The 27886-nt window shown below is 58.9% G+C and overlaps 1 protein-coding gene across 2 annotated transcripts; it reads right to left on the reverse strand.

The window, feature by feature from the left end:
- Window positions 1–3960: 3960 nt before the first annotated feature.
- On the reverse strand, window positions 3961–27073 carry HNF1B (HNF1 homeobox B). 2 transcript variants are annotated; one of them, XM_075033371.1, is made up of 9 exons: window positions 26733–27073; window positions 21487–21686; window positions 19870–20056; window positions 19113–19354; window positions 11361–11524; window positions 8206–8338; window positions 7898–8089; window positions 7021–7139; window positions 3961–4098 (listed from the first exon to the last, which is right to left on the reverse strand). In XM_075033371.1, exons 1-9 carry the CDS (start codon window positions 27071–27073, stop codon window positions 4078–4080), a joined length of 1599 nt encoding a protein of 532 aa, XP_074889472.1. In that variant the 3' UTR covers window positions 3961–4077. The 2 variants fall into 2 exon arrangements, with proteins under 2 accessions (XP_074889472.1, XP_074889471.1); XM_075033370.1 differs by having other exon boundaries at window positions 19870–20134.
- Between the last annotated feature and the right edge of the window lie 813 nt (window positions 27074–27886).

The raw sequence follows: 27886 nt of genomic DNA on the forward strand, positions 1-27886 counted from the left end.
CAAGGAATCCCCTTGTGAACAGCTTTGAACAGTAACATAATCACTCAGCCCTGTAAAACTGTATTGGTCACAAATGAACTTTGTCATGTTTCTGCTTGTTTCTTTGCTCTGTAACAACTGCATCATAGGCAAACATGACGTGCCCAACAGCAACAGGAATGAAAAGAAGTGTCTTCCAGGAGCCTCGTTTGACATTACATCCTATTTTCCAACAACTTAATGAGGCAGCCAGGGCCTCTGCAGCAGCAAACACCCCCACCCAGTGCTTCTCCAGCGCAAGGTGAGGTCTGGGCAGGAGCAGCCTCAGCCCCAGCCCCAGGCCAGCTGCTGCAGAGGCTGCTCGGGGAAGCAGTTTTGGATGGTATTTCCCTGGGCAGAAAGGTTTCCTCAGCCAGAGGTTAAATTCAAGTCAGGGGAACCTTTTTCTCCCTGAAGGCATTGGTATGTGTAGCATCCACAGCATCCTCTAGCAACCTGTCATGCTTTCTACCTTCCCGTCTCCTGCTACCCAGGGGTGGGTGACAGCACACAACAAGCTGTTTGGCAACTTCGTAAATTCACACCTCTTGGGTAAATACCATCTGTTCCTGATCATTTGTTCTATTCATATTATTGACTTTATCCTGCCTGCTTTATCACACACTCTTTGCTCCACGGTAGTCAACTTTTCCATCTGTGTGTTTGGATGTGTCCTATGCCCTTTTTCCCAGTTTTCTTTTGGCTCAGTCCCCCCTTCCCTCACCAGGTACCTCTCCAGTGAGGGTGTATCTCAGAGTCTCCTTTCCCCAAGGTTTTCACTTACCTTCTCTGCAGGGCTTTCTGGAGAGCAGCACTGATACTGGACCACTTACCAAAGGGTGCTCCACACATAGTTTTCACGCCCCATACCTCTCAGTCTGTGTCTATCTTAAAGCTGGTGCAGAAGTCAAGCCCCCAAATGTATTGCCCTCCTCCTCCTTGGAGCATCACCTCAGCTGCAGCAGGTTATCTAGTGCCTCTTTCTCCCCCCTGCTTCCCACTGGATTGCCCATTCCACTGCAGGACCAGTTCAACCTGATGCTGGATACGCATCAGCTGGGGAAAGCTTACCCCCCCTTAGCTTCACAAGCCACTCACAGAGCAAAATGTAATTGGCATAAGTAGAAAAATCCAAGTCATTTCCACCCTGACTGGTGGGAATGCAATAGTTAGGAGCAGAATTTGAAAAGGGCTCAGCCTGGCATTCAGGTGTGTTGAAAAGGACTTGCTGAGCAGGAAGGTGCAAATGGGTGGTCTTGGAATAAAACCTGCATCTTTTCTCTCCAACTTTTGCTAAAAGGGTGCATCACTTCCGAGTCTGCACGAAAGGGACCAAGCAGTCTTCATGCCTCCCATGCTTTTCCAGCTTTGCACTTCCAGTTTTTGTCTGGGGTAGCTAAAATTCACAGAAACAAAGAAAGTCTGTGGGAAGGTTTTTATCAGGATGCCCTGCTCAGGCTATAAAGGTGAGCACCAGACTGCTGCTCTGAAAGCCTTTCCCGCAGCAGGCCATGCCTAACTTATGAAAAAAAAAATGGGTGCCAAACCAAACCCAGGCATTTTTGAAGGTGATTAAAACCACAGCCCTGCACTGCATCTTCAGAAGGGCCACCCTTTCCTACCGATGTGCTCCGAGTCACTCAGCTATGTTAGCTCTTCACCATCAAAGATCTTCAAAAGCTTTACAGCGACCGCAGCACACCCTCCCGCCTCCCCCTCGTGCTTTACTGACCCACGGGCTCAGTATCCAAAACGGATGGGGTTTGGCTTTGTCTGGCAGTCGGCTCCTAATTGGTTTGCTTAACACTCGGCTGCTAAAGTTAGCGGAGGATGAGGAATAAACTCTGCTGGACTAAGGGCCATATCATTAGTGCATCATTAGGAGGGTGAGGACACAGGTCTCCGGACCTCCTGGAGCCTCTTGCTGGTTTTGGCTGATACTTGGGGCTTCATAAGAAACACTTGACTCACCACATTCAGGCAGGTAGAAACTTAGATTAGCACTGCAAGGGACAGCAGGAGGGACATGTCCCTGCCACCAGCCTGCGTCCCTGCCGGACCGACGTCTGCCAAACCACAGCAGAAGATGAGTGCGGAATTTACAGACCACACGCAGCAATGATTCAGAAGAAATGGTATTTAATTATGGTATACATTAAATTAAATGTCATTCTGAATATTGATCTCCAATTCGTGATGACTTATTCACTGTAGGGCAACTCCTATCTGTCCCAGCAAGGGTTAGGGTCCCACTGCACTAGACTTTGTACAAACACAGAGCAAAAGAGCCTTTCTTGCCCCAAAGAAAGCATCCAGTGTTCTTCTTTTTAGCAGCGGTCATCTGTCCATGGGCACCTCTACTGCTCTCCAAAACACTCAGCAGCTGGCACATGCTGCAAAGTTCAAGAAAAATTTGCAAAACTGGAGAGCATTAGATCCATTTACAAAGGGGAGCAGGTATGGAGGAGCTTGTGTCTCACAGGAGGGGAGACGATGACTTTTACAGCTTCTGCAGCTTTGGGAGGTAGGACTCGGGCACCTAAACCCCTTCGGGGCTCTAGAGGTCGTGGAGCCCGGTGTCCTCAGCAGATGCCCAGCTGGGACCGCAGAAGTGGGCTCATTCACAAGCTGGAGATCTCGCTGCAAAGCTTTTCTTCCAAGAGCCGCTGCCAGGCGAGACAAGGCAGGCAGCCGGCGGGGACTGTAGACTGGTGCGTTCACATCGCAGCCCAGCGCCCGTCCGTCCAGCTGCAGCTTGGAGGTGACGCTATGAGGACGAGAACACCGTGTTTATTGATAAAGGTGGAGCCAACAAGGCTCATCATCAACCTCCTAATGGCGGAAAATAACCCACCGGTACTGGCTGTTTACTGGGCAGGAGCAAGGCAGTAACTGGGCACTCGGTCCCTCCCGTGCCCCAGGGAGGGGAGAAAAGGGAGACAGCCTCTGAACCCCGTTTGAGGAAGATCCCACCAGAACTTCTTGCAGCCTCATTCACCTCTGTAGCAGCAAATGCTACAGGCTCACCTGAAAACTACCGATACCGAACGCTTCCCAGCGGTCTGGATGTGTTGACCGGGCTGCTGAGCACTTCCCCACCCCACCCCAGTCCACCTCAGAGTCCCCAAAAGCAGAAGAGTCCCTTGAGATCTCCGTAGCGGCAGCTGTCCCCACGCAGACTGTCCGGGTCCTGCCAGGGCTCTGCTCGACTTGCCCCATGCCCTTCCTTCACATGGGACATCACCCTGCAGAGGACACGCGTGTGCCTGTCCTCCCGCAGCGCAGAGTCGGGTGCTGCCTGACCGGCATCCTTGCCTAGGCCCAGGTCTTTGAATTAACTCATTTAAAGGAAGAAGAGAAATACAAAACCAAAACCATCCTCAACTCTGACCTTTACCAAAAAAAAAAAAAAAAGAAAAAAAAAAAGGGGGAGAGAGAGAAGACTTGGGAACAATATATACAGATGGGGGAATTGCACTTAATTACAGTAGTTTACATCCATTGAACAAAATTTACTTATTTTATATAAATCTCTATGTATAAGAGTGGGGAAGGGTGAGGATGAGACTGCACCTATATTTACAGTTTAATTGGCTCAGTTCAACAGCACATGCGATTCCTCCTTCCAAACACCAAGTAACAGACCCAAGTCCCTCTCAGTCCGTGGGGTGGAGGAGTATAACTTAAATATTATCCATCTTCCCCTTCTGCCAGTTCCCAGTACAGCTTGTTCCCAGTTCTTCAGGAGAGCCAATGGCCTCTTGGAAGGCAAATACTTAAGAAAAAAATCCCCAAGACACGTCTTGGAAATACTGCGTGGAGGGAAGGAGAGGCACGGTCCCGGGTGGGCACCCCACGAATCCGGGCTCGTCCCCGGCGGGGCGCGGAAGGGCGACGGGGAGTCTCGAGCCTCCGGCTCTGTTTCGGGTTGATGGGCTCCTCGCTGCGGCACTGGGCTTCACTCTGGCGATTCCCCGGGCTCGGCGTGCGGATCACCGGCGGGATGTTGTGGAAAATAAGATCCCGTTGCTATGTGCAAAAGCGGCGAGGTGTGGAGCATCACCAGGCTTGCAGGGGACACTGGGGAGGGAGAGAGCAGCACAGTGACCGGCAGGCAGGCAGGAGGCGAAGGCAGCGCTGCGGGGGACCCTCTGGGGGGATCGCAAAGTATTTGGAGGCATCACCTCCCCCTGGGACCTTGATGGTGCCGCACAAGCCCTGCTTGGCCCCAAGCCCTCCCCAGCACCGCCGAGGGGGAGGCAGTGGGAAAATACTTTCCGAGCCAGATATTGCCACCCCCTCCCAAAAATAATAATAATAATAATAAAAAGGGCCTGTTTGTGCCCAGGCTGGCAGTGCTGCCAAGAGCAGCCAGGCGTGAGGCTGAGCGCGGGAGCTTGTGCTCCGGTGGGAGCGGGGCCGGGGGCTGCGCTCATCCCCGTCTCCCAGCGTCGCTGTCCCCTCCGGGGAAGGAGCTGAGCAGCCCCCAACGCCGCATCCATCCCACCGCAGCGGTCCCTTCTCCATCCCTCGGGGCGGGACCCCCACCCGGGGTCCCCCCGGTCACCGGTGGGGTGGGGGGCCGGGAGCCGTGGGTGACCTTGTGGGCTGGAGCGCACAGCAAACATCGTAACGTGGAGATAAGGAGACGCCAGGAGCCTCCTGTGACATGTCATTAGGGACAGGCCGTGGCTATCAGGTGTTTGCTAACGTAATAAAAATGGTGGCTCGGCCTCAAGCGTCGTCAAAGGAACCGGGAGGTATTTGCCCCTTCCAGGTCTAAATAACAACATCTGATAAGCGATCCGCAGCATTGGGCTGCGAGGGGAGAGCCGGTGGGGGGGACCAGCCTCCATCCCTCCAGCCTCCGTCCCACCGGCAGGACCGGGAGCAGCCGGGCTTCGCCACTGAGCGGATTTGCAGGATCTGGCATGGGGGCTGCGGGGTGCAGAAGAGCCGCCGAGGAATGACGGAGGCTTTGTTTTGCACGGGAATGCCTCTCCTCTTGCAAAGACGGGGCTGCTCAGGGAGCAGCAGGGTGTCTTTCCCCCCCAGATTTGGGGTTTCGTGTGGGCTGTGCACCCCGTAGCTTTAGCCATGTGCTCCCACCAGCAGTGCCCAGCCCTCGCCCAGAAAACTTTGCTCCAAAAACTGCAACTCCCCCGGGGATCCCAGTGACCCTCCTGCCCTTTTTGGCCACCTCAGAGGAGCCCATCGCTGCCGGGCATCCTTGTGCCCAGCAGCGCCAGCCTCATGCCAAGGCAAACCATGGAGGAGCCAAGGGATGGCCCCTGTTAGCCCCAGTCAGTGACAGAAACCCAAATCACCAAAAATATTTAGGCATTGGAGCCATTTGGGGGGTCAGCAGCATTTACGGCCCCCCCGTGCTGCCTCTGTAGCACTTCATTCACCCCTTGCAAACGAAATGGGTGACCACTGAGAAAAAAAAACAATCCATGTTCCAAGATAAATTTTTCCAGCTTTAGCTTGAACATCGAATGGTTGGTCGGAAAAGAGGGTCCAGGGGCTGGGATGCTGCACTGGGGGGGGACACACGACCCCAGTGCCTGCTCCAGCACCCGCTCCGGCCCCAGGTCAGGGGCCAGGGGCCAGATCCTGTTCCTGATGCTCGCAAGACCAGCCCGTGCTTGTTCATCATGTACGGCGGGGAGGCTAACAAGGTGGGTCCGTGCCCCTTTGGCATTTTGCACCCATCCGCTGCAGCGGATGTCCCCCCCTCCTCCTGAGCTGCAAGACCTCCTCCTGCTTTAATTAAAGCGCAAAAGCGTGATGGAGGGAGAAACCCGAGGGAGCCCCCCGTCACCCCGGGCAGCGCCGCGTCAAGGTAGGCTGATCGCGGCGCCCGGCCGGGCAGCGGGGATGGCCGGGTGCTATCTTTTTTGCCAGGGATATTTCCTGTATGCCCAGGGCTCCTTTCGGCCAGCCCGGCATCAAAGGCAGCCCGTGGCGGGAGAGCACAATTAATCAGGGGGAGTTCGGGCTGAGCGCACACCAGATGGGCCGATAAAGCCGCGCGGAGGAAATGGTGCTCCCGAGGAACGCGGCCGTGCCTGACCGCCTCCCGGACCGAGATGAGCGGGCGCAGATAAATGGTCACCCCCAGCGCTACAAAGCGCGGGAGCCCGACCCGAGCCGGGGGCGATGGCGTTCGTCACCCCTTCCCGGGCACCCCAAACCCCCCCCGGGGCAGCCCTTCTCCTGACTTCTCGTCTTTGCAGCCCCAGCTCCTTCCTTCGACCCCTGCCGGGCATCCACGGGGGGGGTCTCCCAGCAATCCCATGCCGTATTTACTCTGTGGTCATTGCAGACATTTTTTTCCTCTCCCCTGTCAAACCTTGGTAAGAAAGTTTATCTGAATGCAAGTTCAAGGCTCTCTTATTTATCTAGCAATCAATAAGGGCCACATATTTCCCACAGTCCCCAGAGCTGGCTTTTAGAAAAGGACTATTGTCTGAGTAAGGCCTCGCACACCTGATTTGAACCAGGATAAGTCCTGCCTTACACCTGCACCGGCACTGGGCAGATGATAAAGATTTACTGGCTGGGGGAAGTCGGGGTGCATCGGAGCCCGGCTCCTCCGCTCGACTCCAACCAGGGTCGATACACCCTGGACACAAAGGCAGCAGAGCCCGCTTGGTCCCGACCTTCTCAGCCCAATTTGTACCCCAGTAGGATGCTCCCACGCTGATGGAGTTGCCCCAGGGATGAGCACGGCCCCGATAGTACCACCGGGAATTAGACAGGTCTTCATCCAGCACAGTCAGAGCATCGCCCAAATCCCCATCACGCTTGCCATCTGCAAGCAGGATTTTCGGAGCCCGTGAAGGGGCTGGGCTGGGGTTCTCGGCGCCCTGAGGCTCACCCTCCGCTGCCCATGTGGATGCAGGGTCTCTGCGAAACCCTCCTCCGGCCCCGTCTCCAGCGGAGAAACAGCCCCGCTCCATCCCCGCACACCCACCCCAGCGCACCCTCGGCCGTTACCTGCTTACTGGAAGACATATTGGTCAGCGTGCTGATGCTGCTGGTATCCGTCACCACCATCGCCGAGGGGAAGCGGGAGGTGTGGGAATACTGGGGAGGCTCCTGCTTGTGCGCATACACTGCGGAGAGGAGGGAGACAAGCGGCCGTCACGGAAAAGCCACCCCGAGCCCTCGCGCCGGGGCAAAGCGGCCGAGCGCTGCCTTACGGCAGGTCGCGGGGGTGCTGCGCGGGAACGAGCGTTGCGGAGACATCAAAGAGATAAAACGAGCCACGGAAAGAAACCACTGCCTGCCTCTCAGCCACCACTTTCTCAGCTCCCAGTTTGCCCAGGGAAATCAGTGGGGACTGAAGGGCTCAGATGCCGGAGCTCTGCAACCCCTCTGCAGCAGAGAGGGGTGCTGGAGCAGGGCTGGGGCCAGGATGATGGATGAGCTGGGGGGGAGCAAAGCCAGATCCCTTCAGGGCACAGCAGGGAAGCGTTTGCTTTGCAGGGAGCGCAAAACGCTTGGACACCTCCTTTGGCAAAGCAGGTGTTTTAGCAATAAGGACATGGAAGGAAAAATAAAGTTTGTACAAAATGCTGGAGCGGGGGTGCCGCATCCCACCCGCGGGGCAGCAGCGGAGCCGTACGGGAGATGCAGCACGGCGGATGGCACGGGGAAAGGAAAGGATGGGGCAGGATGGGGCAGGATGCGGCCACCCCGCATCGCCGTGCATCCCGCTTGCATCACCGCACCAGCTGGTACCCGCGGGAGAAAGGCGGCAGCCAAGGGCACAAGCTTGGGCAGGGGAGAGCAGGAAGAGAGCGAAAGCTTCTTTTCCACCTAAAGTCATTTTCTGGGCCCTTCCCTTCGCAGCTACCACCCGGACCCTTACTGTGCGAGTTCTGCAGCTGAGTCACGGTAGCCATAAAAGGCTGCTGCGTCATATGGCTGGGTGACTGCTGCATCAGCGGCTGCTGGTGCGGGCTGTGGAGCTGCTGGGAGAACTGGACCGGCTGTAGGGCTGCCAAGCTGCCGGCAACGCTGTTGATAACGGGTACGCTCTGCGCCTGCGAGGTGTTCAGACCTGGGAGGAGGGAGAGAGCAGAACAGGGACGTCGGCGCTGGCGCGAGCGGGCAGGGCATCCCCCCTTCCCCGTCGCGGGGGGTCCACGCGGAGGTGAGCTCGGGGCGCGCGCTTACTCTGTGCGATGGCCATGACTCCCGAGAGCGGCGTCATGATGAGGTTCTGGGACTGCTGCGGGTTGTGGTGCGACAAGCTGTGGATGTTGGTCAGGGTGCTCACCGGGGGCAGCCCGCCCCCCGAAACGGAGATCTGCCAAGGAGCAAGGTGGGATGACCGCCGTCAGTGGCACAGCCAAGGGGGGCTGCCCCCAGCCCCTTCCCCTGCCGCCCACCCGCTTCAGCCGGGAGATTGGGGGGGGTATCAGCAAAGCCCCCTCCTCGCTGGGGCACCTTCGGTTTGGCGCACCCAGCTCCCACCACCCCCAGGGCTGCAGACCCCGGCTGGGATGCCCAAACGTCGTGTTAACGAATAGCGAAGCAGCAGCGGTGAAGGACCTTGCTGGCACTGGCTTCAGCTCCGCCGCAGCACGGTGCCAGGACACGGCACGTCCCGAGCCTTTGCCATTTCGTCCCCCAAGTCCAAGTTCCTGCTGTCGGGGACAGCTGAGGACTCCCAACACTCATTAACTTCTAACCGTGGTTGTAGAAGGAAGTGGGAAATACAAACTCGGGAAGTTAAAAAAAAAAAAAAGACAGAAAGCAGATAAAAAGGGCCTCACGGTGATGATCTCAGTCACCGCTTTTGTAGACGGGCGGGATACTGGTGAGGTGAGCTGGGTGCGCTCAGCCAGAGCCAGCTCCCGGGATTGCAGGTCGGCGTTTAGGGATCAGACACACAAAGGCACTTGGGGTGTGCCAAGAGGACTGGAGCTGGTCCCCAGGACAAACAGGGGCTAACTGCCCAATTTCTTTAATCCCTGCACATTCTCCTAATCCCTCCAACTAGACCTCTTGCACTGAACAACCCCGATCCTGATTCAGAGCCATCCTCGCGGCTTTAGGTGTGATACTTCTGGACGCAAGTCCGAGCACCTTGTTTATTTTGCACATGTGAGTTGGAGATAGCCCCGCTGCAACTGAAACAAATCCATCAATAAATTCCAAAGCCTGGGAGTGACCCATATTTCCTGATCCGGTATTTTCCACTTTCAAAGTCTCTTCAAGGCCAGGTTACGCCACACTTGGGTGCACAAGTCAAACAGCTCACGGCAAGTGCACGCCGCTCGCCTGCAGCCCAGGCTTGTTTCATGAGGGGCTTAGACCCAAAGCCCTGCACCCAAAAGAAATCCTCTGGAGACTGCACGACTGGAAAAGAACCTCCAGACACCGGGCCCTCGGGGGATACCTGCTGGCACTACCGTGGCTAAGGGCAACACCGGAGCACGACAGAGTGAACCACCAAAGCTTTCTGCAGCCTCAGTAACGCTCCGCCCTGAAAAAAATCGATTGCCTTCAGATGCAGCAACTTCCTTGGCAGCTTTTAGTTTCATGTGGGGTATTAAAGGCACATGTTTACTTACTAGAAACCACAGCCTACAGCATATTTTTATTAAATCACTTGCAAGCACTAGCTAGCCCTGCTTAAAGATCAGAGATAAGCTGGCAGAGCCACACGCTGCTGAGGGCCGAAGTGGTCCCAGTCGGCGCTGTGCAACGCCCGTGCAGCAGGGATAATTCAGCAGGGCTTTTGCTGCCGCACGCCTCTGCCTACTGCGTTTCAACGGGTCGCTTTTCCCAGTCTAATCTGCTGCATTTTGGCTTTCTCCCGTGCTGCCCGGCCGCTGTGAGCTCCCTCTGCCCCATCCGAGGGTCCTTTCCTGCGCTCCGGCAAACCCACCCCTCAGACATGGCCCCTGCAAAAGGAGCTGGCGGGGGGGTTGCTGGCAGCCCCCGCCACCGAACTCTGCGTCGCTTCATCCTGGCGGACCCCCGCCCCGGGCGCTCGGTGCTTGCTGTTGCTGCTGCCTTTAGTCCTGACTCATTTTATGACTTTGAGGCTCAGGGTTACAAGGCTCAACACACCCCTGCGGAGATACGGGTGCGTTCAGGGCAGAGGGAACGTGCTGGGAGGGTCGGGGTTTTGCTCTGCAATATCCCCCCTGCTTGGCAGGGGATGCTCGGTTTTGCAGGGTCAGCGTCCGAGCGCGAGGGGCTGCGGGGAGACCCTCACAAACCAGAGCCAGACAGCAGCAGAAGGAAAGGCGAAACTAAACGGGGCCAGAGCTGAGGGAGGGGATGCCGAGCCCCTCTGCAGCCACCCAGCTTTGCGAGGACACCGACGCAACGGCCCAGGAGGGCCAACCCTCCGAAAATGGAAGTGAAAACCGGGGACGAGCCGGGCTTGGCCGCCCAGTGCCATGTTTGACTTTCGCTTTCATCGGGAAAAAAAAAAACCTCCTCCCGGAAGAGCGGCGGCCACACGCAAACCTCCGCCAGCCTGCTCCGGGAAAGGGCTGCGCTCTCCTATCCCACCTTTGCCCCGTTCCCCTGCCACCCCCTCCTCGCCCCGCTCCTTCGTGCCCTCCTCCAAAGGGGCTTCGCGCCATCCAGGCGCCCACGGAAAGGAGCAGCCCAAGCGTTCGGGCATCGGAAACCCAGCCCCAGCCCTGCATTCACGACCCCCTTTTTCGCAGCGGGCGTGCGGCACCCAGCACGGGGAAAGTCATCGGGCACCCAGCAGGGATGCTGATGTCCCATCTCCATTGCCTGCCACCGGTGGCATTTGCAGCTTCTGCCCAGCAAAGCCCTGGCAGCAGAGCCCCCGGCGAGCGGGGAAGGGGACGGGGAGAGGCAGGAATGCCGGGGACGGAGCCGGCACTAGTGGGTTGGATGCCCTGGGCGATGCCTTGGGACAAGGAGGTCCCTGCTCGCAACTCCCCAGCAACTCCCCAAACTTGGGAGGGCTTAGGGTAAAAATACCGAACGCGCGCTTTATCGACACCCGTGCCGTCGGCAGGAGAAAACAAACAGCGATCCGCCCAGCGCGCGTTCCATCTGCAAGGCACGCAATCGATAAAAACTCAGAGCGGGGCTCCGTCAGATTTATGGGCCGCGCTCGGAAAACACGCCACGGCCCGCCGGGGAGCCGAAACGCCGCCTTTGAGGCGGGTGACGGGGACGGTCGCCCGCCCGCGCCGCGGCCCCGGCCCCACAATGCCCCATTGTTCGGCGCGGGCCGCGTGTGAAACCCCGGGGGAAAGCGTGTTTGCTTTGCCCGCTTGGACCCTCTTATCTTATCAGCGCCGCCGCCACAATAGGCCAGGTGTACTCACCATTTTACCGTCGGGCGAGAGCAAACCGTGGCCCGGGTCCAAGCTGGCCGGGGAGACCTGCTGCAGGACCGCCTGGCCGCTGGTGACCATGGCACCGCTGCCGTGGTGGCTGATGGTGCCGGAGGATGCCGCCTCTCCGCTTGCCGCCTGGCTGTACCGAACCCCTGCAAAACACCGCCAGGCGTTGGCATCAACCACGGGCACCCCAACGAGAGTGCCCCGGCCGTGCCAACCCCCTCCGAAAGTGGTCCTGAAAAGGGGAAACCCCCCCACACCACCACCCCCCCCCCCTCGCCGGCTCCCTCGGCGTGCGCGGCACAAGGATGCAAACAGGCGTGCGAGCTCCTAAACGACACCCTCGAACGAGAAATGGGAGGGACAGCACCGAACGATATTTCCCTTCCTCCAGTGCCGCTTCCCAGCTTCTCCCCAAGCCCGGCTGCTGAAATTATTAGCAAGAAGTTTACGGTGAGGGATGCTGAGCACCCACTGGGGCCGCAGCCCCCACGCTGCCCGTGGACCCCAATGCTGTGGGGCAGAAAGAGCTGCTCCCGAGGGAGCCCAACCCGGGCCGACAGCCTGGACGCCCCTCTGCATCCCTTCTGCTTTAATTTTCACAGTTTGCACCCATCGTGCAAATTCCTGACATGTCCCCGTGGCTCTCGGGCACCGGCCTGAGGGTCCTGAGCCGCCGGGGAGCAACTCTGCGTCCTCCAGCTCTTCCCCCTGCGAGGCTCACCCGGCTCCTCGCAGCCCCCGGCCAGCCCAACGCTGCCCACCTCTTAACAGCGATGGCTCTGGCTTTTTTCTCAGGCCCTTCTGCATCCGATTTCCCTCTCGACTTCCTCTCAACAAGTGTATGATTAACAGATTAGCGCAGGAAGACCGAGGGACCAGACACACACAAACCTCCAAGTCGGACCGCAGCCCACCAACCGCCAAGGAGGGAAATCTGGCTCGAGCACGGATCTTCTATATAAATATATTTAATTTGGCTAAAACACCCTGCACTGATAACCATATGATCAGCCATGTGTCATGGAAAGGCATCCACAGATCACAAATAATTAACTGAGGAAAACCCACGGGAAACAAAAGCGTCTTTTACGAGGCTGCCTCGACGACTACGGCAAAAAGCCATTTATTACGAGGAGTCCGGCACCGTGCTCCCGGCCAGGTTCACTGAACTGTGCTGGGATCGAAGCGGGGGACGGACGGACAGACAGCCCACAGCTCTCCTGGGAAAGAAAACCACAGTGGCAAAGGCCACCCTCCCAACCGAGACCACCAAGAGCATCGTCCACCCGTGACCCCCGGCCACTGCACAGGGGTGTTGGGCATGGTCCCCCAAAATGACCGCCAGCCGGAGAGGTTCAGCCTGAAGAGGTTACCAGCGGCTTCTGGGCTGTCCTGGCACAGCACAGACACCCCCAGCTACAAAACCCACCCAGGTAAAGGATTTTCCTCCTGGGATTTCGGGATCTCCTTCTCCCAGGTGCCCAAGGGGAAGAGCTGATGCAGGCTGGCTCTGCGAAGGATGCTCTAAGGGCTACTCTAAAAATCTCTGAATCGAGGAAAGGGAAAGAAATGATAACTAGAGTCTGGGAGATGTCTACAACCTCCAAAAGCATCTACCAAAGCACAGACGGCGACCTGCGCCCTCCACCAAAACCACGTCAAAGTCACTCTTCAATTACCTCCGAATTTTCCCCATCAGCTGGTTAAACACATCCCACAGATAGGAATCTCCCCACGATGTCTGGTTCCTGATCATTTCCCAGCAAACCCCTTTTATCCCTGATAATAAAAGAATGTCCTCTGGCAGGTGGATATTTGCCGGTCCGAGTGGACGTCCCTGCCATGAACAGGGTAAACATTACTCAACCAGGGCACTGTCACACACATTCTTCCCCGCGGTCCCGGCCTCGTGCAGAGTGTGCTTCAGCCGCTGCCGGTCTGAGATCCTGCAGCGCTGGTTAAACAATGGGAGGGGAGATAAAATAAAGCCCTTTCTTCTGAGCGTGATCTTAAAGATAGACGAGGAGCACAGGCGGCTCCTATTGGAAAGAAAGTCAGAGTTTCTGCTCAATCTTCAGTCTCTTTTGGGTTTGGTGAGGCTTTCAGTATGAAAAAAAAAAAACCAAACAACATTTTAATCCCCCAAATCAGGCTTTACCCAGCTGAGGATGCTTGTAACGTATGAGCCAAGACGCTCAGAATTATGAAGTTGTCTTTAAAAACACACGAGATGTTAAAAGCTGATTTTTAAGCTTTTCCTTGCAATCCTAAGGACAAGACTATTGTTTGAGAAACAATAACCAACGCTGAGATTTTCAGATAGTCTGGTGACCGAGATTTTGGGTCTCTAGATAAAACCGCTGAAGACTCTGAGTCTTGACGAAGATTAACTCTCCCAAGGAGCGCGAGGTCGGGCTCCGGGGATGGCGGCAGCGGTGCTACTGTCCAGCCCCACAGAAGACCCCCCGCTCCTGCAGAGGCAGGGACTGCGCTGGTGGGGGGGGGTCCTGTATCCCCAAACCTGTGGGCATCTGGGTCTGCCCAGAAACCGCTCGCTGGGCAGGGGAAAAGTCTTCTGCCACGGCTACCTTGCAGACATTTAGGAAGCCACCAACTATCCTGGCTTGGGTTTTTCCCATTCCGAGAACGGGATGGGTATTATTGTTATTTGTATGCCCTCAGGGTTGGGTTGGATTTGGGCAGATTAGCTAATTAATATTGGGAAACCACCACAAGGCATTATTGCTGTTGCTGTCGCCACTGCTATAACAAACAGAGCTCCACGATGATGGCGGGTACCTCTCCTCCCAGCTCCCCGTTCCCAGCGAACCCGGCGAGCTCCAGCCCAGCCTAGCCTAAAGCATCTCCCTGGGAAATAGCCACTTCCAGGCTATCCCCAAGCACACCCAGCCACCTTGCTGCCCCCCCTTCCCCTGCTTTTGGGCTTTATCTCTTACAGCAGCAGGACCCTGTTCTGCACAACGCCAGGACGTGGCGTGCTGCCGCAGGGCAGGTAACTCCTGCCCCGGCTTTCCCGGCTCCCCGGCAAACCCTCGCCGGGATCTGCCATCGCCGGGAGTGCCAAGCCCCAGCAGCCAGCCGTCCCCCGGCAGCGCAACCACTCACCCCCGCCGTGGGACCCCCCCACGAGACCCCACCAGCCAGCAGGAATGCACGGGGACGGCTCCGGCGATTTACGCCGGGATATGAAGGTTTTCTCCCGGAGTGAGCCGGGGGGTCTGTGGTCCAGGGCTCACGAGCAGGGGCTCAGACAGCCACTGAAGCCTGATGCCACTGTTCTCCCATCGCTCCGTGCCTCCGCAGCTGGAAGCAGCCCCCGTGCAAAGAGATTTATTCCTCCTCGGCCTCTCCCCGCAGCCGCCCAAGAGCGGAGCCTGGATGGGGATCACCGGGAAGGGACCTGGCCGCGGAGCCTGCCCTCGTTAAGGCTCTTTTTTTTTTTCAACTGGAGCTACAGCCATAATATAAAAGTCTGTTTATGGGACCCGGCTATTGTGTGGCCCCTGAGCTGCACTGCCCGTGAAATGTTTTACTGCTTTCCCATGTTTCCAGACAAGCCGCGGGGTCCGGCTCCCAGAGCCTTAACCCTGTGTTTCAGCCGATGGGGACGGGCAGCGTGACAGCCCCCAGGACACGGGGGGTCCTGTGCACCCACGGCTTTCCGCAGCGAGCCCCCCCCGGCTTCTCAGGGGTGCCAGACCCATTCTCCCAACCTGGCTTTTGGGGTGGGGAGAGCAATGGGGGGGTTTAGGGCAGCAATCTGCATCCTTGTTATTTTCATCGCAGGCTTGTGTCATTTTCTAGGTACACATCAGCCTTGAGTCTAGTGAAGCAGCTTGGTTCTCCCCTGCTTCAAGTCATATTGTTATGATTAAATTGTACTGTTTTTAAAAAAAAAAAAAAAATCACTGTACTTTTAAATGTATTTCCCACGCTGCCACCACATGGCACATCCTGACCTCCTCCGGCAGCAGCGCCCGCCGCTCGCCCAGCACCAGGCTGCGGTTTTGCCTGGAGCTTCGCAAACATCCTGCAAATCGCCGGCAATGCCCAACCCCAAAACGGACCCGGCCACGCTACGCGCTTGGTCACCGATGACTCAGGCGGCGGCAGGGATTCAGCCCCGGCTCTGCCCGACCCACGGCGATGCAACCGCCGGCGTGGACCGGGAGCCCGGCACGGGGCGAGAAAGGCAAAGTGTCGTTTTTGGGGTCGCGCTGGACTCGGTGATGCTGCACCTATTGACATTACGGAAGCAGCCGGGGCGGCGATGGGATCGTTTCACCCTCTCAAAGATGGGTCCAGGCAGCGCCGAGGGCAGCTCCGATTTTTGGGCTGCCACTCAAATTGTCCCTAAAGTGTTAATCTTGCTAAGTTACCGAGGTGCATAGTTTATATCCATTATAAACCTGTTTATGGGGACTAGACCCTCCCATTTCGCTGCTGTCATAAAGTTCTAATTACCCCCCATAAAACCGGGAAAAGCTCCTAACAGCGCACTGTACCTACCGAGCCCCACAATGCGCCCAACAGTAAAATATTACAACCGCTGGCACCGGGTCCTCACTCAGAATCAGCACATATCCCAAGGAACAACACGTAGGATCCAGATATAAACTGAAGAACCTCTGGACTGCGGGTTTATTGACGGGCTCTTCTTTAAGAAAAAGTTAAAACACTTAAACTGCCCTTTGGGTTTAGGAAGAATCTCAGGGGTTGTACTGGGTTATTTTCATGTTTGTTATCTGCATCTATAGAGATATCTAAAAATATATATAAATAACGTACTTTTTTATATATATCTGTGTGTGTGTATATATATGATTGCTCAGATATTGCTCCGATACTCCGATACTGCAGCGTAGCTACTGCTGGACAGACGGAGGGATGCCTCGACCACCTTTCGGTGCAGGACCCCCCGGGACGGGCTGGAGGCGATGCTGTGACCCCCAGCCACCGGGACGGGGCTTTGCAGGGTCCGACGGACGCCGGCCGGCCCTTTGTATGCAGGGTGGGAGGCGGGGGGCGGCTGGCGAGCGGGGCGGTGCGTCACCTAATCTCATCAATGCGCTGATTGTCTTCGGGGCTCTTGAAGATAAAAATGGCATAAGCCAGAGTCTACGGCATGGCACCGAGATAAAGCCCCGAGTGACCTTCAAATCAAACAGGGAACCAAGATCGCTGATAATACCCCAGAGGAAGGGAAAAGTCCAGAGTCTGAGAGAAGCCTCTGAGATAGATAGGCTTTAAGTATTTACCTCCAAATAGTTAAAAACTACAGCTTTAGGCTTGACAGATGGGTCCCCAAGAGGAGGCCGGGAGGATGTTTGACTTTTACAGCTCTTATCCCTGCCCGGCCGTCATTACGCCCTTTCGCAAGACCCCATCGACGTCCCGAGGAGCAGGCGGTCCCTCTTTGTCTGCGGGCACGGGAGGGATTTTGCAGCTGCCCCGCGCCGCCAGCCCCATCGTTTCCTGACGGGGGATGTCACGGGGAGGGGGGGGAACGGGGCCGCGCAGGGGTGGGATGCGGGCAGCGTCCCAGCGCCGTCATTAAGCTGTTAAAGGCATTGAGGGCTCCGGCCGCCGCCGCCGCCACGCGGTGCAAGGGCAGTTCAAATCCCAGCATGGCCAACCCCAGGTGGGGTCAGCCAGGCAGCGGGGGCCGGCCCCGCGCCCCGCTGAGGCAGCGGGTCCCCAAACATCTCTTGGAAGAGGTTTAAGCGGCGAGGGACCCGGCGACGGTTTTGGGAGCTGCAAGCCTGCCGGACCCGGCTTTGGTCCGAGCGACCCCAAAGCGATCGTGGCCGAGCTCCGCATCCTTGCGTCAGCCCCAAACCAGCCTCAGGACCTCACGGCGGTCCTCGCCGTGACCGTCTCCTCGGCAAGGCCGATGGATACGACCGCCGGCCGCCAACAAATTCCCGCGGCCGAGCCCTCCTGACCCCTCCGGAGGGGCCCTTCGCCGCGGCCATCACTCCTGCCCTGCTCAAAAGCCCCTCCGAATGGGCTGTCATCGGCCCTATAGCCGCGGCCGGCTCCTGCTGGCCACTGCTCCGCCGGGAAAATAAAGGTTGGGGCTTAACGGCCCTCCAGCCCCCAGATAAATGCCCGCGGTTACAGTAATTGCCGTCCCCTAATAGAAGAAAACAAAGGCTCTCGTGGGGTGCCTGCATGCGCGCTGGCAGGACCGGGGCACATCAAAGGCAGCGGGGTTCGTTCAAAGCCCCGGCTTAATTGTCAATTAAGCATGCACGGGGAGGACAACGCCATGACAACGCGGGGCTGCATGCTGGTGGGGTATTGTAAAGCCCGCCGGCCCGACACTGAAAACAGCTGATTTTGCTGACAATGTGCTTGTAGGGCACCTTGTAAGCAATCAGCCGGTGACAGGAGGGCAAACGTCCTCCCTGTCCCCGCCATTGTGCGGGGCATTCCTGGGGCAGGGTCACATTTTGGTCACCGCCGGCCGGCCCTACGGGGAGAGCGGTACCCGAGAGCTGGGTCGGATGCTGCCTGGCCCTCCCACGGCTGGGAGCTGGGTCGGATGCTGCGGACCCCCCGCCTCGGGGCTGGTGCATCCCCCGGGTACCAACGCGGGGGCTGCCCTCGCTTGCTAACGCCCGAGGACCGGTGTCCAGCCACGGACTGGCACCGTCCCCGGCTCTCAGGCACCTTGCCCTTCCCGCAGGGACTCTCCGCCACACGGAGAGTTTCTTTTAATTTGCCTTTGTAACCAGCTGGGTGTGCGGAACGAGCCAGGCAGGGTCATTTCGAAGAGGCGGCTGGTTTTAACCTCCCCGGCCGGGCTGTGCCGGTGCCGGTGCCGTGGCCGAGGGGGGAACGTGGGGCGGTTGGGACGCAGCCCCCGCGCTGACCCCCCGCCGCCGAGCGCCCGCTCCTGCCTGCCGGGGGCCGGCGCGTTGGCTGCAGAGGGCAGGTAAGGGGACAATGGGGATTGTTCTCCCAACAATGCCTCTCGCCCCACGCCACCCCCACCCGCCACGATTAAGCCTTCCCCGGGCACGCAGCCCCCTCCCCGGCGGCGTTATCTCCCGCTTAAATCCGCTGGGAATTTTCGGCGGGTCTGCTCTCCCCAGCCGGCTCTCGCTATGCACGTCGGGGCCGGACGGCGGTGTGGAAAGGTGGAGGTTGGGGTGAGCCCTGCACCCCGCAAGCAGCTTTCTTCAGCCACCTCCTCCTGCTCCAGCACGGGGACGGTGCAGCACCGTGCACGCAGCCTGGGCCAGCTCCAGGACACGCTGCCACGTCTTCCTACGGGCTTTGCGGCATCGCCTGTGCATCCACCCCCCCCCGAAACCAGCGGGCTGCATCTCAAGGCCCCCAGCATCGATACGTCAGGCGCGGAGCAGGGCGGGCACAGCCTTCCCCTGCCCAGCCCAGCCCACACGGGGACTCCGGTGAATTAAACCAGCCAAGCAAACGCCGATTTATCCTCAGCAGGACGGAAACCCAGCCCCTGCCGTGTGGCTCGCCAGGCCTTATCACCGCAGCGGCAGCGCTCGCTCTTCTCCCCACCGCCATCCCACCTCGATGCTGCGGCAGGGACCAGGCTGACCATCTTTCCCCCCCGCCAAAAGGCTTCCCAGGCATGGCCCCCAGGGCTCGGCACCCCTTTCTCCGGCAGAAACGGGAGCCAGCGCCGCAACCGCTCCGCCGCCGCTGCCCGAGCATCCTCGGCGAGGGGCTTACCTGGCATTTTGCTGGGCGGCGAGGCGCTGGGCTGGTTGTGGTGAGGGGAACCGTGGGACAGCAGCAGGTTCATGCTGTGCGGGGGCTGGCCCGAGCTGTAGGCGTCCATGGCCAGCTTCTGGCGGAAAGCCTCCTCCTTCCGCCGGTTGGCAAACCAGTTGTAGACGCGGACCTCCGTCACCAGGTTGGAGCCGAGCCCGTGCGCCTTGGAGGGAGACACCCCTCGCTGCAGACACTCGGCCCTGTGCGTGCAAGGGGACACGTTGGAACAAGGGTGCTGGGGGGGGGCCTCTGCCAGCGCCACCGGGCAGGCGGCCTCGGGAGGACAGGCGAATTTGGGGACGTTTAAGCCCTTCCTAAAAGCCCGCCTGCTCTTTCCAACTACATCTATGCTGTAAAAGCCATCCCCCCTCCCTCTGATATTGCTGTAACGCTGCAGCATCCCTGTATCATCCCCACAGCATCCCTGTGGCATCCTTGCAACATCCCCGCGGCATCCCTGCAACATCCCCGCGGCATCCCTGCGGCATCCCCGCAGCATCCCTGCAACATCCCCGCCCCAGTGTGGAGCTCGCTCGGCCCTGGATGACATCCAGATAGGGAAAACAAGGCAAGAAGAGGCCAGGCAGCTCAGCAAAGCCTTGCCAAGAGCCGGCGGCCAGGGCTGCAAGTTGGGAGCCCAGCATCGCACGCAGTTTTTGGAAGAAAGGCTGTGGGGCGGGCGAGGAGGCGGCGGGCGGCACGGGACAGCCTTTACCTGTTGCACTCCTCCACCAGAGCCTCCCGCTCCTCCTTGCTGGGGTTCTTTTGGCGGTCGTAGGCTTGGTACAAGATTTGCTGGGAGGCCGGCCCCCACTTGAACCGATTGCGACGCATCTTCTTGCTGGGGGTTTCGGAGCAGGCGTCGTCGAGCTGGGCAGCCCCCTGGTTCTGCTGATTGAACTCTGGAAAGAGAAACAGCAGCTGATCCTGACTGCTTTTGTCTGTCATATTTCCACAACCCTGGACTGTCTGGTTGAATTCTGAAAGAGAAAGGAGCAGACGTGAGCTGGCCTATAGCCGCCGCTCGGAGTCACCGTCCCGCGCGGAGGTGGCCCCCCCCCGTGTCCCCTCCCAAAAGCACCCCAAACCCACGGCCCCGGCACGCTTTGGAGCAAGCCGGGTGCTCCCCACCACCCACCCCAGGGAAGGAGCCAGCCTCGCACGCCGGCGAGGGAGTTATTGCCATCCCTCGGGAACGGCGTTTCATGGGGAGGCGCGTGCAAGGGCACGCATGTTCGTGGGCAGGGTCTCTGCCAGCGTGCGCTTGTTTCGGGAGGATTTTTGCAAGCCGGGAGCCAGGCGGGAGGGCTGCAAAGCCCCCCGCAAGGTTGCCTCTCCCTGCTCGCCCAGAGCTCCCCTCCGGCTCCCGCTCCCGTCCCAGCAGGCAGGCACCAGAGGTGACCTTCCCCGGCGTCCTGCCTCGGACCCGGCGCTTGTCACCGCGGCAGTAAAGGGAGATTAATGGGAGGGTTTTATTATTCTCAGTTTTGCGGGAGAATTCTCCCTCTTTTTATAATGGCTTTTCCCCCCGTGACAAGGGGGAAACGCAGGGGAAGGCTGGAGCAGGCTCTGTTTGCTCTAACATCTCAAGGTGTGTTTTCAAAGCAATGGTATTTGGTGCTAAACTCTCTTCTGCACTTCCCATCCACTAGATATTGCATCCTTTTGGAGGAGGGAGGCAGAGCCCTTTTAAGGGGGGCTGTCAGTGCCCCAACCTGCCGCTTGCCCAAAAACGGGGCTGCTTCAGAGCAGGGGTCGGTGGGAGAGGTGCACAAAAGCAAGAGTCTGTGTACTTGGTCAAAATCACCTGCATTTTAAATAGCACGGACTGCCCCGAGACCATGCTACAAGCAGGAGCAACTTGCAGATTTTTTTCTTTTCTCTCTACTTTTTTTGCAAGTAATTGCAGAAAATGAGCAGTCTCGAGAAACAGAGAGGAAAAGGGGGCAGAGGTGGGAAAGGCATCTAATTGTGTGTAATCATTAATTGCTTTCCCAGCTCTAATGAATATAAACATACAGAAACTTGGCTGCGTAGATGGGCCTGGGGGGACTCGCACAGTGTTCCTGTGACCAAGAGGGGCTCTCGCCCAGTTTTCCCGTGCCTTAAATTCATTTTACTTGTAAAACTGTTTCGAGGAAGATGCTGGGCAGCCTGGGTCCGGGGAACTCTGCGAGGGAAGAGGGCAGGGGGGCTGCTCCTCGTCCTCCTCCGGACATCCCGGGTACCCGCAGGCAGGACGGGGATGCGGGGACCCCCTCTCCCCCACGGCACTCACCCCAGCCCCGACCCTGCCGAGCCCCGAAGGGCGAGCGCTGGCGCGGGTACTTACGCCGGAGGATCTCCCGCTGCTTGCGGACGTACCACGTGTAGAGGGCGGCTCTCTTCTGCGTCTTCATGGGGGTGCCCTTGTTGAGGTGCTGGGAGAGGTGTGACTGGTTGAGGCCGGTGACGTCCACCACCTCCCGCTGCGGGATGTTGTGCTGCTGCATGTACCCCTTGATCATCTTCGCCGCCCGCCACGGGTCCTCGCTGGAGGGGAGGGGAAACGAAGGGTTAATCTCTCCTGGCATGGGAAAAGCACCCCGCTATTTGCTTCTTGCCATGATGGAAACCCATTATTATTATTATTCTGAAACCTGTTTCAGAAGGGCACAAGATCCCTTGAGCCTACGTCTTTCCCCAGCTGCCATCCTGGCCCCCCAAAACAGCCCCGTCCTGCCCCCGGGGAGGCAAGGGTTTGGCAGGATGGGGGCTCACGGGGTGCCACCGCCACCCCGGGGATGCCCACCAGGCTGTTCGCCCAGGCGGGGAGAAGTAAAGAGGATGCTGGTGTCCTGATGGGACACATCGAGGTCTCATTAATGCTGGTAAAGCCCCTCCAGATCCTTCAAAGAGAAATTCATTCCATTCTATTCTATTCTACTCTATTCTATTCTACTCTATTGTATTCTACTCTATTGTATTCTAAACACAGCCCATCCATTAACTGCTGCCGTTATATTCACTGCAATTTCTCCCTTTGAAGACACGCGCACACACAATGGGATACCCAAACACACACGTACGTATGGATACGGGAAGCCCCTATGGATATTTCTCTGAAGAAAGAGAAGACTCTCATTTGGAGGTGCCGAGGGTGCTTTTCCTGCCCCTGCTCCCAGGTGCGGTACCCGCACTGTGCCCCATGCCCCTGGGCTTGCTGCCGGCTGGTGGGGACCCCCACATGGCCCCCGAATCCCACCCACCACACTTGCTGCTTCATCTTCTCCCTTCCATTCCCGCAGGGATAATTATCTAAAAATCACAATATTCTTTTAAAAGAAGAGAACCTATTTTCATGCTCCCACAACAGCGAAGTGCACACGCAGGCCATTCGCAGAAGGCTGAGAAGTGAAGGTCAAAGCCAGGCGAATTTCTGAACGGAAAACCAAAACCAGCTCCCCCACAATAATTTTAAGTCATTCTTGAATATTTTTAAACACTTGAATTTGGCTCCTGCAGGATCCAGGTGTAAAATAACTGTTTCCTAAATCTGCATTACTTTGGTGTCCTTGGGGTAGCTGACACCAATCTGGGGAACAAATAAAGTTGCAGCCAAAAATCAAAATGCTGTCTGCGTTCTTCAGCTCTAACGAAAGCACACTGCGACGGCAGAGGAACAGGCTTATTCTGCACTATGGGAGGACGCTGGACGAAAAGGAAGTGCTTTAACGCTGAAAAATCAATGTGGAGCCTGAACCTGGTCACAGTCATGCACTCAAATAATGCAATACTCTAACGCTGCACTTGGAATAACCGTCCGACTGCTTTCCCAATTCATTACTTATTTTGGATCCTTCAACTTGTCAAGGGAAAAAAAAAAAAAAAACCCAACATGTAGATTTCTTACTTTTTGTCCTGAATACAGCGTGAAAACAAAGCTGGTTGGATCCAAAGCAAAAGTACCCGACCAGGGCCAGCCCGCTGACGGCGGCGGGGGCTTTGTCAGACCCCGGGAAGGAGGGCACGGAGCCTTCCTAAAGACACTGTCCCTGTGCCCAATCCTGCATCCTCCGGGCAGGGGAAGCCCACCGTATATATGGTGTCCCCCATCCGGCGATGGGCGCGTGGCACTGCGGACCTGCGGAGCTGTACGTACGCACGGGCACACGGACACGCTGACTCCGTTTTTCCCAACAGCCCGGACCCCAGACTGGGTTAAGCCACGATGCAAACCGAAAAGCCATCTCCTGTCCCCAAAACTCATGGCCACGGGCTCAGCAGCCCCCGCAGCAAACGTGGGTGCCGACAGCAGGCGGGGGCACTTCTCGGCCGGTCGGCACCCGGAGCGGGGATGGCCGCGGCACACGGGGTTTCGGGGTTCTCGGGTCTTCGCGCTGCCCCAGGAGAAGGTGGGAACCGACGAGAAGGATGTGAAGAAAACGTCCTTCCACCGCAGCTCTCCTCCGCACGCTCCTTCCCGGCGAAGCAGGGCAAAGCCCGCCGGCCGCCGTGCCTCTCGCCGTGCGCGAGCCGAGGGGCTCGGGCGGACTTTTGTCACGAGCGGTTCATATCACCTAACTGATCCTACTAATTACTGATTAATAATAAGTTAATGGAACAGAGCTCATTATCATTTCTAATAGCAGTTTGGTTCACAACTGAGCCAAGGGCATAGTCTTCCCAGAGTTAAATCACAAGCCAGTGCAACAGAGCACACTTTTATAATGTCAAACAAGTGACTCGGGGGTTACAAACGTGATTTCTGAATTTAAATAAAATTTGGCAGCGTTTTGGCTGGAAAAAATATGTGAGAATTAGGAAAAAAGTCGCTGAGTTTCCCTCCATTTTATTATTTTAAGAAAGGCTTCACTTTGATATTTGCAGCGTGTTCACACTTACGCTTTCAAAACAATTACTTGGCTCTTAATTTCTGAGCAGTGATATTTCTTTACCAATCAACTTGACCGTATTCAAAAGGGTTAAACAACCTGAAGCCAAACCCAAACATTTTGTTTCAACTTGACCCAAAATGAAACCTTTGAGTGTTTGGGTTTTGGGTTTTTTTTTTCTTTTTTTGGTTAACCTAAAAAGCCACAGAGGAAAACCTTTTGATTCAACACAAGCTCTTTTTTTTTGGTTCTGTCACCAAAATGAAAAAAAAAAACATTAATTGTCCAATCTACACCGGGGCTTTACAAGAAAAAAAACAACACACCCAACCCAACCCAGGAGTGCTTTGTAATACTGGAAAACCAGTTTATAGCCCTGGCTCCGCGGTCCTTCTCCACCGAAATTAAGGGAAGGTGGTTTTTTCTTGCACAAAATTAACCCCGATGAAGCCCGGCCGCCAATGCTGACCGAGAAAGAGGCATTTCCCACCCCAGCCTCACGCGCAGGTGGGGGGCAAAGCCTGTCCCTCTCCCCAGGGATCCCCGGACCCGCTCACCCACTTTGTCAGCCTTGAAAACAGGTAAATGCACTCCACATCCTCGGCGAAATATGCCAAGAATTTATACGGATGGATTATAAACCCGGCTCCCTACAGAAACGATCTATCTAATCTGCATCTCCCTGTGCACACAGGGAATCTGCATGGGGAGGTGTGCTGCGCCCGCTGCTCCCCACACCTTTCGGAGCGGCTTTGGGGCATCTCCGACCGGGTGGCTTTCCCGCGGTCCCCAGGCCCACGGGATCTGGGTGCTCCCTGGGACATATTATTTGCCGGAGCGGGGTCTGGGCGAGCCCCGGCGGTTGGGACGGGGCAGGGAGGGAGTCGCAGGGCGTCTCGCCCTGGAGCCGGGCTCTGCGTGCCGCCGGCACCCCTCCGGCCAGGCTCTGCGAGAAAACATCGTGCCAGCGTCGGGGCCAGCCTGCCCGCGGTGCGGCACTCGCCCCTCTCCCACCCGCATCAGCTCAAGCCCCTTGGGTACCACGAGCCGCTCGGGGTGAACCGTGCCGTGGACCGCGGCACCACGACGGGCAACTCGCACCCACGCTGTGGGTGGGCAGCCGAGCCTGCGCCGCAGTCCCAAAAAGAGCCTGTGGGACTGGGCACCCACAGGGATGCGGGAATAGCCCGAGCTGGCCCTGGGGTCAGGGCGCTGACGCCGGGGGAGCCGGGAGCAGAGGGGGTTTAGCCCCCGTGCGTGGCTGCAATAAATGGTTCCCGACTCCCCTGCCCGGCTCCCTCTCCAAGTACAAAGGCCTCTCTTAGAGCAAACACGAGCCCTTTGCAAAGGCTCCTCAGGGACATGTGCCTGCTCTTGTTTGCACCAAAGGCAAACTTTGCACAGAAACACCTGTGGGAGCGTGGCGATCCTGGGGCTGAGCCTTCTCTGCACCCCCACCGCCACCCCGGGCACCCCCAGGGACAGACGCAGCCAGCAAGAGGGGGGGACGGGGGACAGGCAGGAGCACCCAGAGGTGCAGGGCATGGTGCTTTGCAGGAGGGGCAGGAACCCAGTAGAAAAGGCCTGCCGTGATTTCTCCCTCGCCCGGAGCCTCTTCGGCACCCAACGTGTCCCAGCCGAGCCCCTTGGCAGGCGTGGGTGCTGCTGCCCAGCCCCAGCTCCAAAAAGGCACTGTCTGCCCTGCCGGTACCCGGGGCAGACCTGGAGCTGAGCGCTCCGCATACTGACCGTGGCGGCGTTCCCATCGCCAGCCGGGGCCCTGGCACGCCGCTGCCGAAGCACCGGGGCTGTTAGGGGGCAAAAGCTGGGGCTACCCCTGGGTTCTGCGGGTTGGCAGAGAGGGTACGGGCAGGCACGGAGGGGCTGAGCCCAGCGGGCAGGATCAGTGCCGCGCTCAGCGTGCCGCTGGGTCACCGAGACGGCTACAAAAACCGCAGTGCAAAGCGGGCTGGGGGGGGGGGGGGGCACAGAGGTGCCCCCGCCGCCCGCAGAGACGTTCCCGCGGGGTTCCCCACCCGGTTGCGCCGTCGGGGGAACCACCGTCGCCCCGGGCTGCGGGAGAAGCGGCGGCTGCCCCTGTCCCGGGCTACGGAGGGGACCCCACGTCCCCGTCGTCCCCCCCCCCGGCGCCCCGCCGAGCCCGGGGCTGCTCCGCCGAGCCCCGACGGCGGCCCCGCTGCCGGCAGCGCGGCACGGCCGGGACCGGCTCGGCCCGGAGCCGCATCCAGCCGCCGCCGCCGCCGTCGGGGGTTTCCTCCTTTCTCGCCCCCCCCCCCCCCGCCATCACCGGCCGCTTTTACAACCTCGGCAATGAATAACCCGCCGCTCCGCTCGCCCTAATCGCGGCCCTTTGTGTATCTTTCTGTTGATGATTTATAGAAATAAATTAATAACACCCCGGGCTCCACGTGTTGCAGTTTATGTTTTATCTCCCGGTGCGGAGGGTGGGAGGGAGGGAGCCGCCGGCCGGTCCGAGCTTCCACGGCCCCGGTACCCCCGGCCCCGCCGCGGGCTGGCAGCACCCGACGGGCCGGGAATCCCGCTCCCGGTCCCCGCCACCGGCGCTGACCGCGGGGCAGGCAGGGAGCACCGGGTGGGACACGCCGGGGCGGGGCGGCTCGGAGCCGCCGGGCCGAGCGCCTTGCTGGGGGGGGGGACCCCCATCCCGGTCCCCAGCCGGTACCTGATCATCCTGTCCACCTCGGCCCGCTGCTCCATGGCCTCCTCCGTGTTGAGCGCCTGCAGCTCCCGGAGGATCAGCGGCGTGTCGAAATCGTCGCCGTCCTCCGAGCCCTCGTCGCCGGAGAGCTTGCCCTTCCCGTGCCCGTTGGCCAACGCCGGGAAGGCGGCCTTGCCGTCGGGCGGCGGTCCGCCGGGGGAGAGCGGCAGGCTCTCCAACTTGACGCCGAAACCGGCGGCGGGCACCATGTCCTCCAAGGCGCGGATCAACCCTTCCTTCGTCGCTCCGGAGCTGAGCAAAGCGCCCAGGAGCTCCCGTTGCAGGGCGCTCAGCTGGGACACCATCCTCCCCGGGGGGCCGGCGGGCAGCCCCGCCGCTCGCCCCGCGCCGCCCGCCCGCCCTGCCGCTCCGCTCCGCCCCGGCCGGCGGGCTGCTGCGGGCCGCCCTTTACCGAGACGTGACCGCCATCATTAGGAAATATACACCTTATGCAAATCAGCACCGGCTTAGGCCTCTCCTCCGGCCGCCGCCCGGGTCTCCGCGCCCCCGGCCCGGCCCAACGAAGGGCGGACTTTGCCCGCGGTCGCCGGGACGCCCCGGAGGGACGGGACGGGACGGGACGGCTCTACCGAGAGCCGGAGCCCCGGCTGCCGTCGGGGGCGGGGGGGGGGGAAACCCCCTCGGTCCCGGGCTGGGGACGCGCTCGCCCCTCCGGTGCCACGGGCATCCCCCCGTCCTGCGTCCCCCGAGAGCCCCGGGGACCCCTCTGCCCACCCACCCACCCGCCGTGGTGGGTTTAGCTCCCTCGGGGACCCTGCCCCTCGCTGAAGGGGGGCCGAGGTGAGAAAACTCCTCGCGGGGGGAGTTTTCGCATCCCCCACCCAGCCCCGCCACGGAGCGGGTACGGGCTGCCAGGCTCCAGCCCCCCGGGAGAGCGGCCACAGCGAGGGGCTCGGCCCCCGCTGCGGGGCGGCTTTGGGGACAGGCTGGCCGCAACTTAGCCGTGCGTGGCGTGGAAGGACCGTCGGCAAAGGGGACACGAAGCCCCCGTTGAGCCTTGGCAGCCCTCAGGGGTGGGAGCGGGGAACGGGGTTGGAAGCGAGCGGGGGAAGAGATCCAGGCAGGGCTCTGGGATCTGAACAAAACCTGCTATTCCT

The sequence above is a fragment of the Buteo buteo genome, chromosome 7, assembly GCF_964188355.1.
Source record: "Buteo buteo chromosome 7, bButBut1.hap1.1, whole genome shotgun sequence".
Classification (NCBI taxonomy): Eukaryota; Metazoa; Chordata; class Aves; order Accipitriformes; family Accipitridae; genus Buteo; species Buteo buteo.

Coding starts and splice junctions, on each gene's coding strand:
- HNF1B (XM_075033370.1), bottom strand. CDS start 27,073: ATGGTGTCCCAGCTGAGCGCCCTGCAACGGGAGCTCCTGGGCGCTTTG. Junction 19,355..19,869: donor CTGGTGGAGGAGTGCAACAG/GTAAAGGCTGTC, acceptor TTGCACGCACAG/GGCCGAGTGTCTGCAGCGAG. Junction 7,140..7,897: donor TCAGCTGCAGAACTCGCACA/GTAAGGGTCCGG, acceptor TCCTCTCCGCAG/TGTATGCGCACAAGCAGGAG.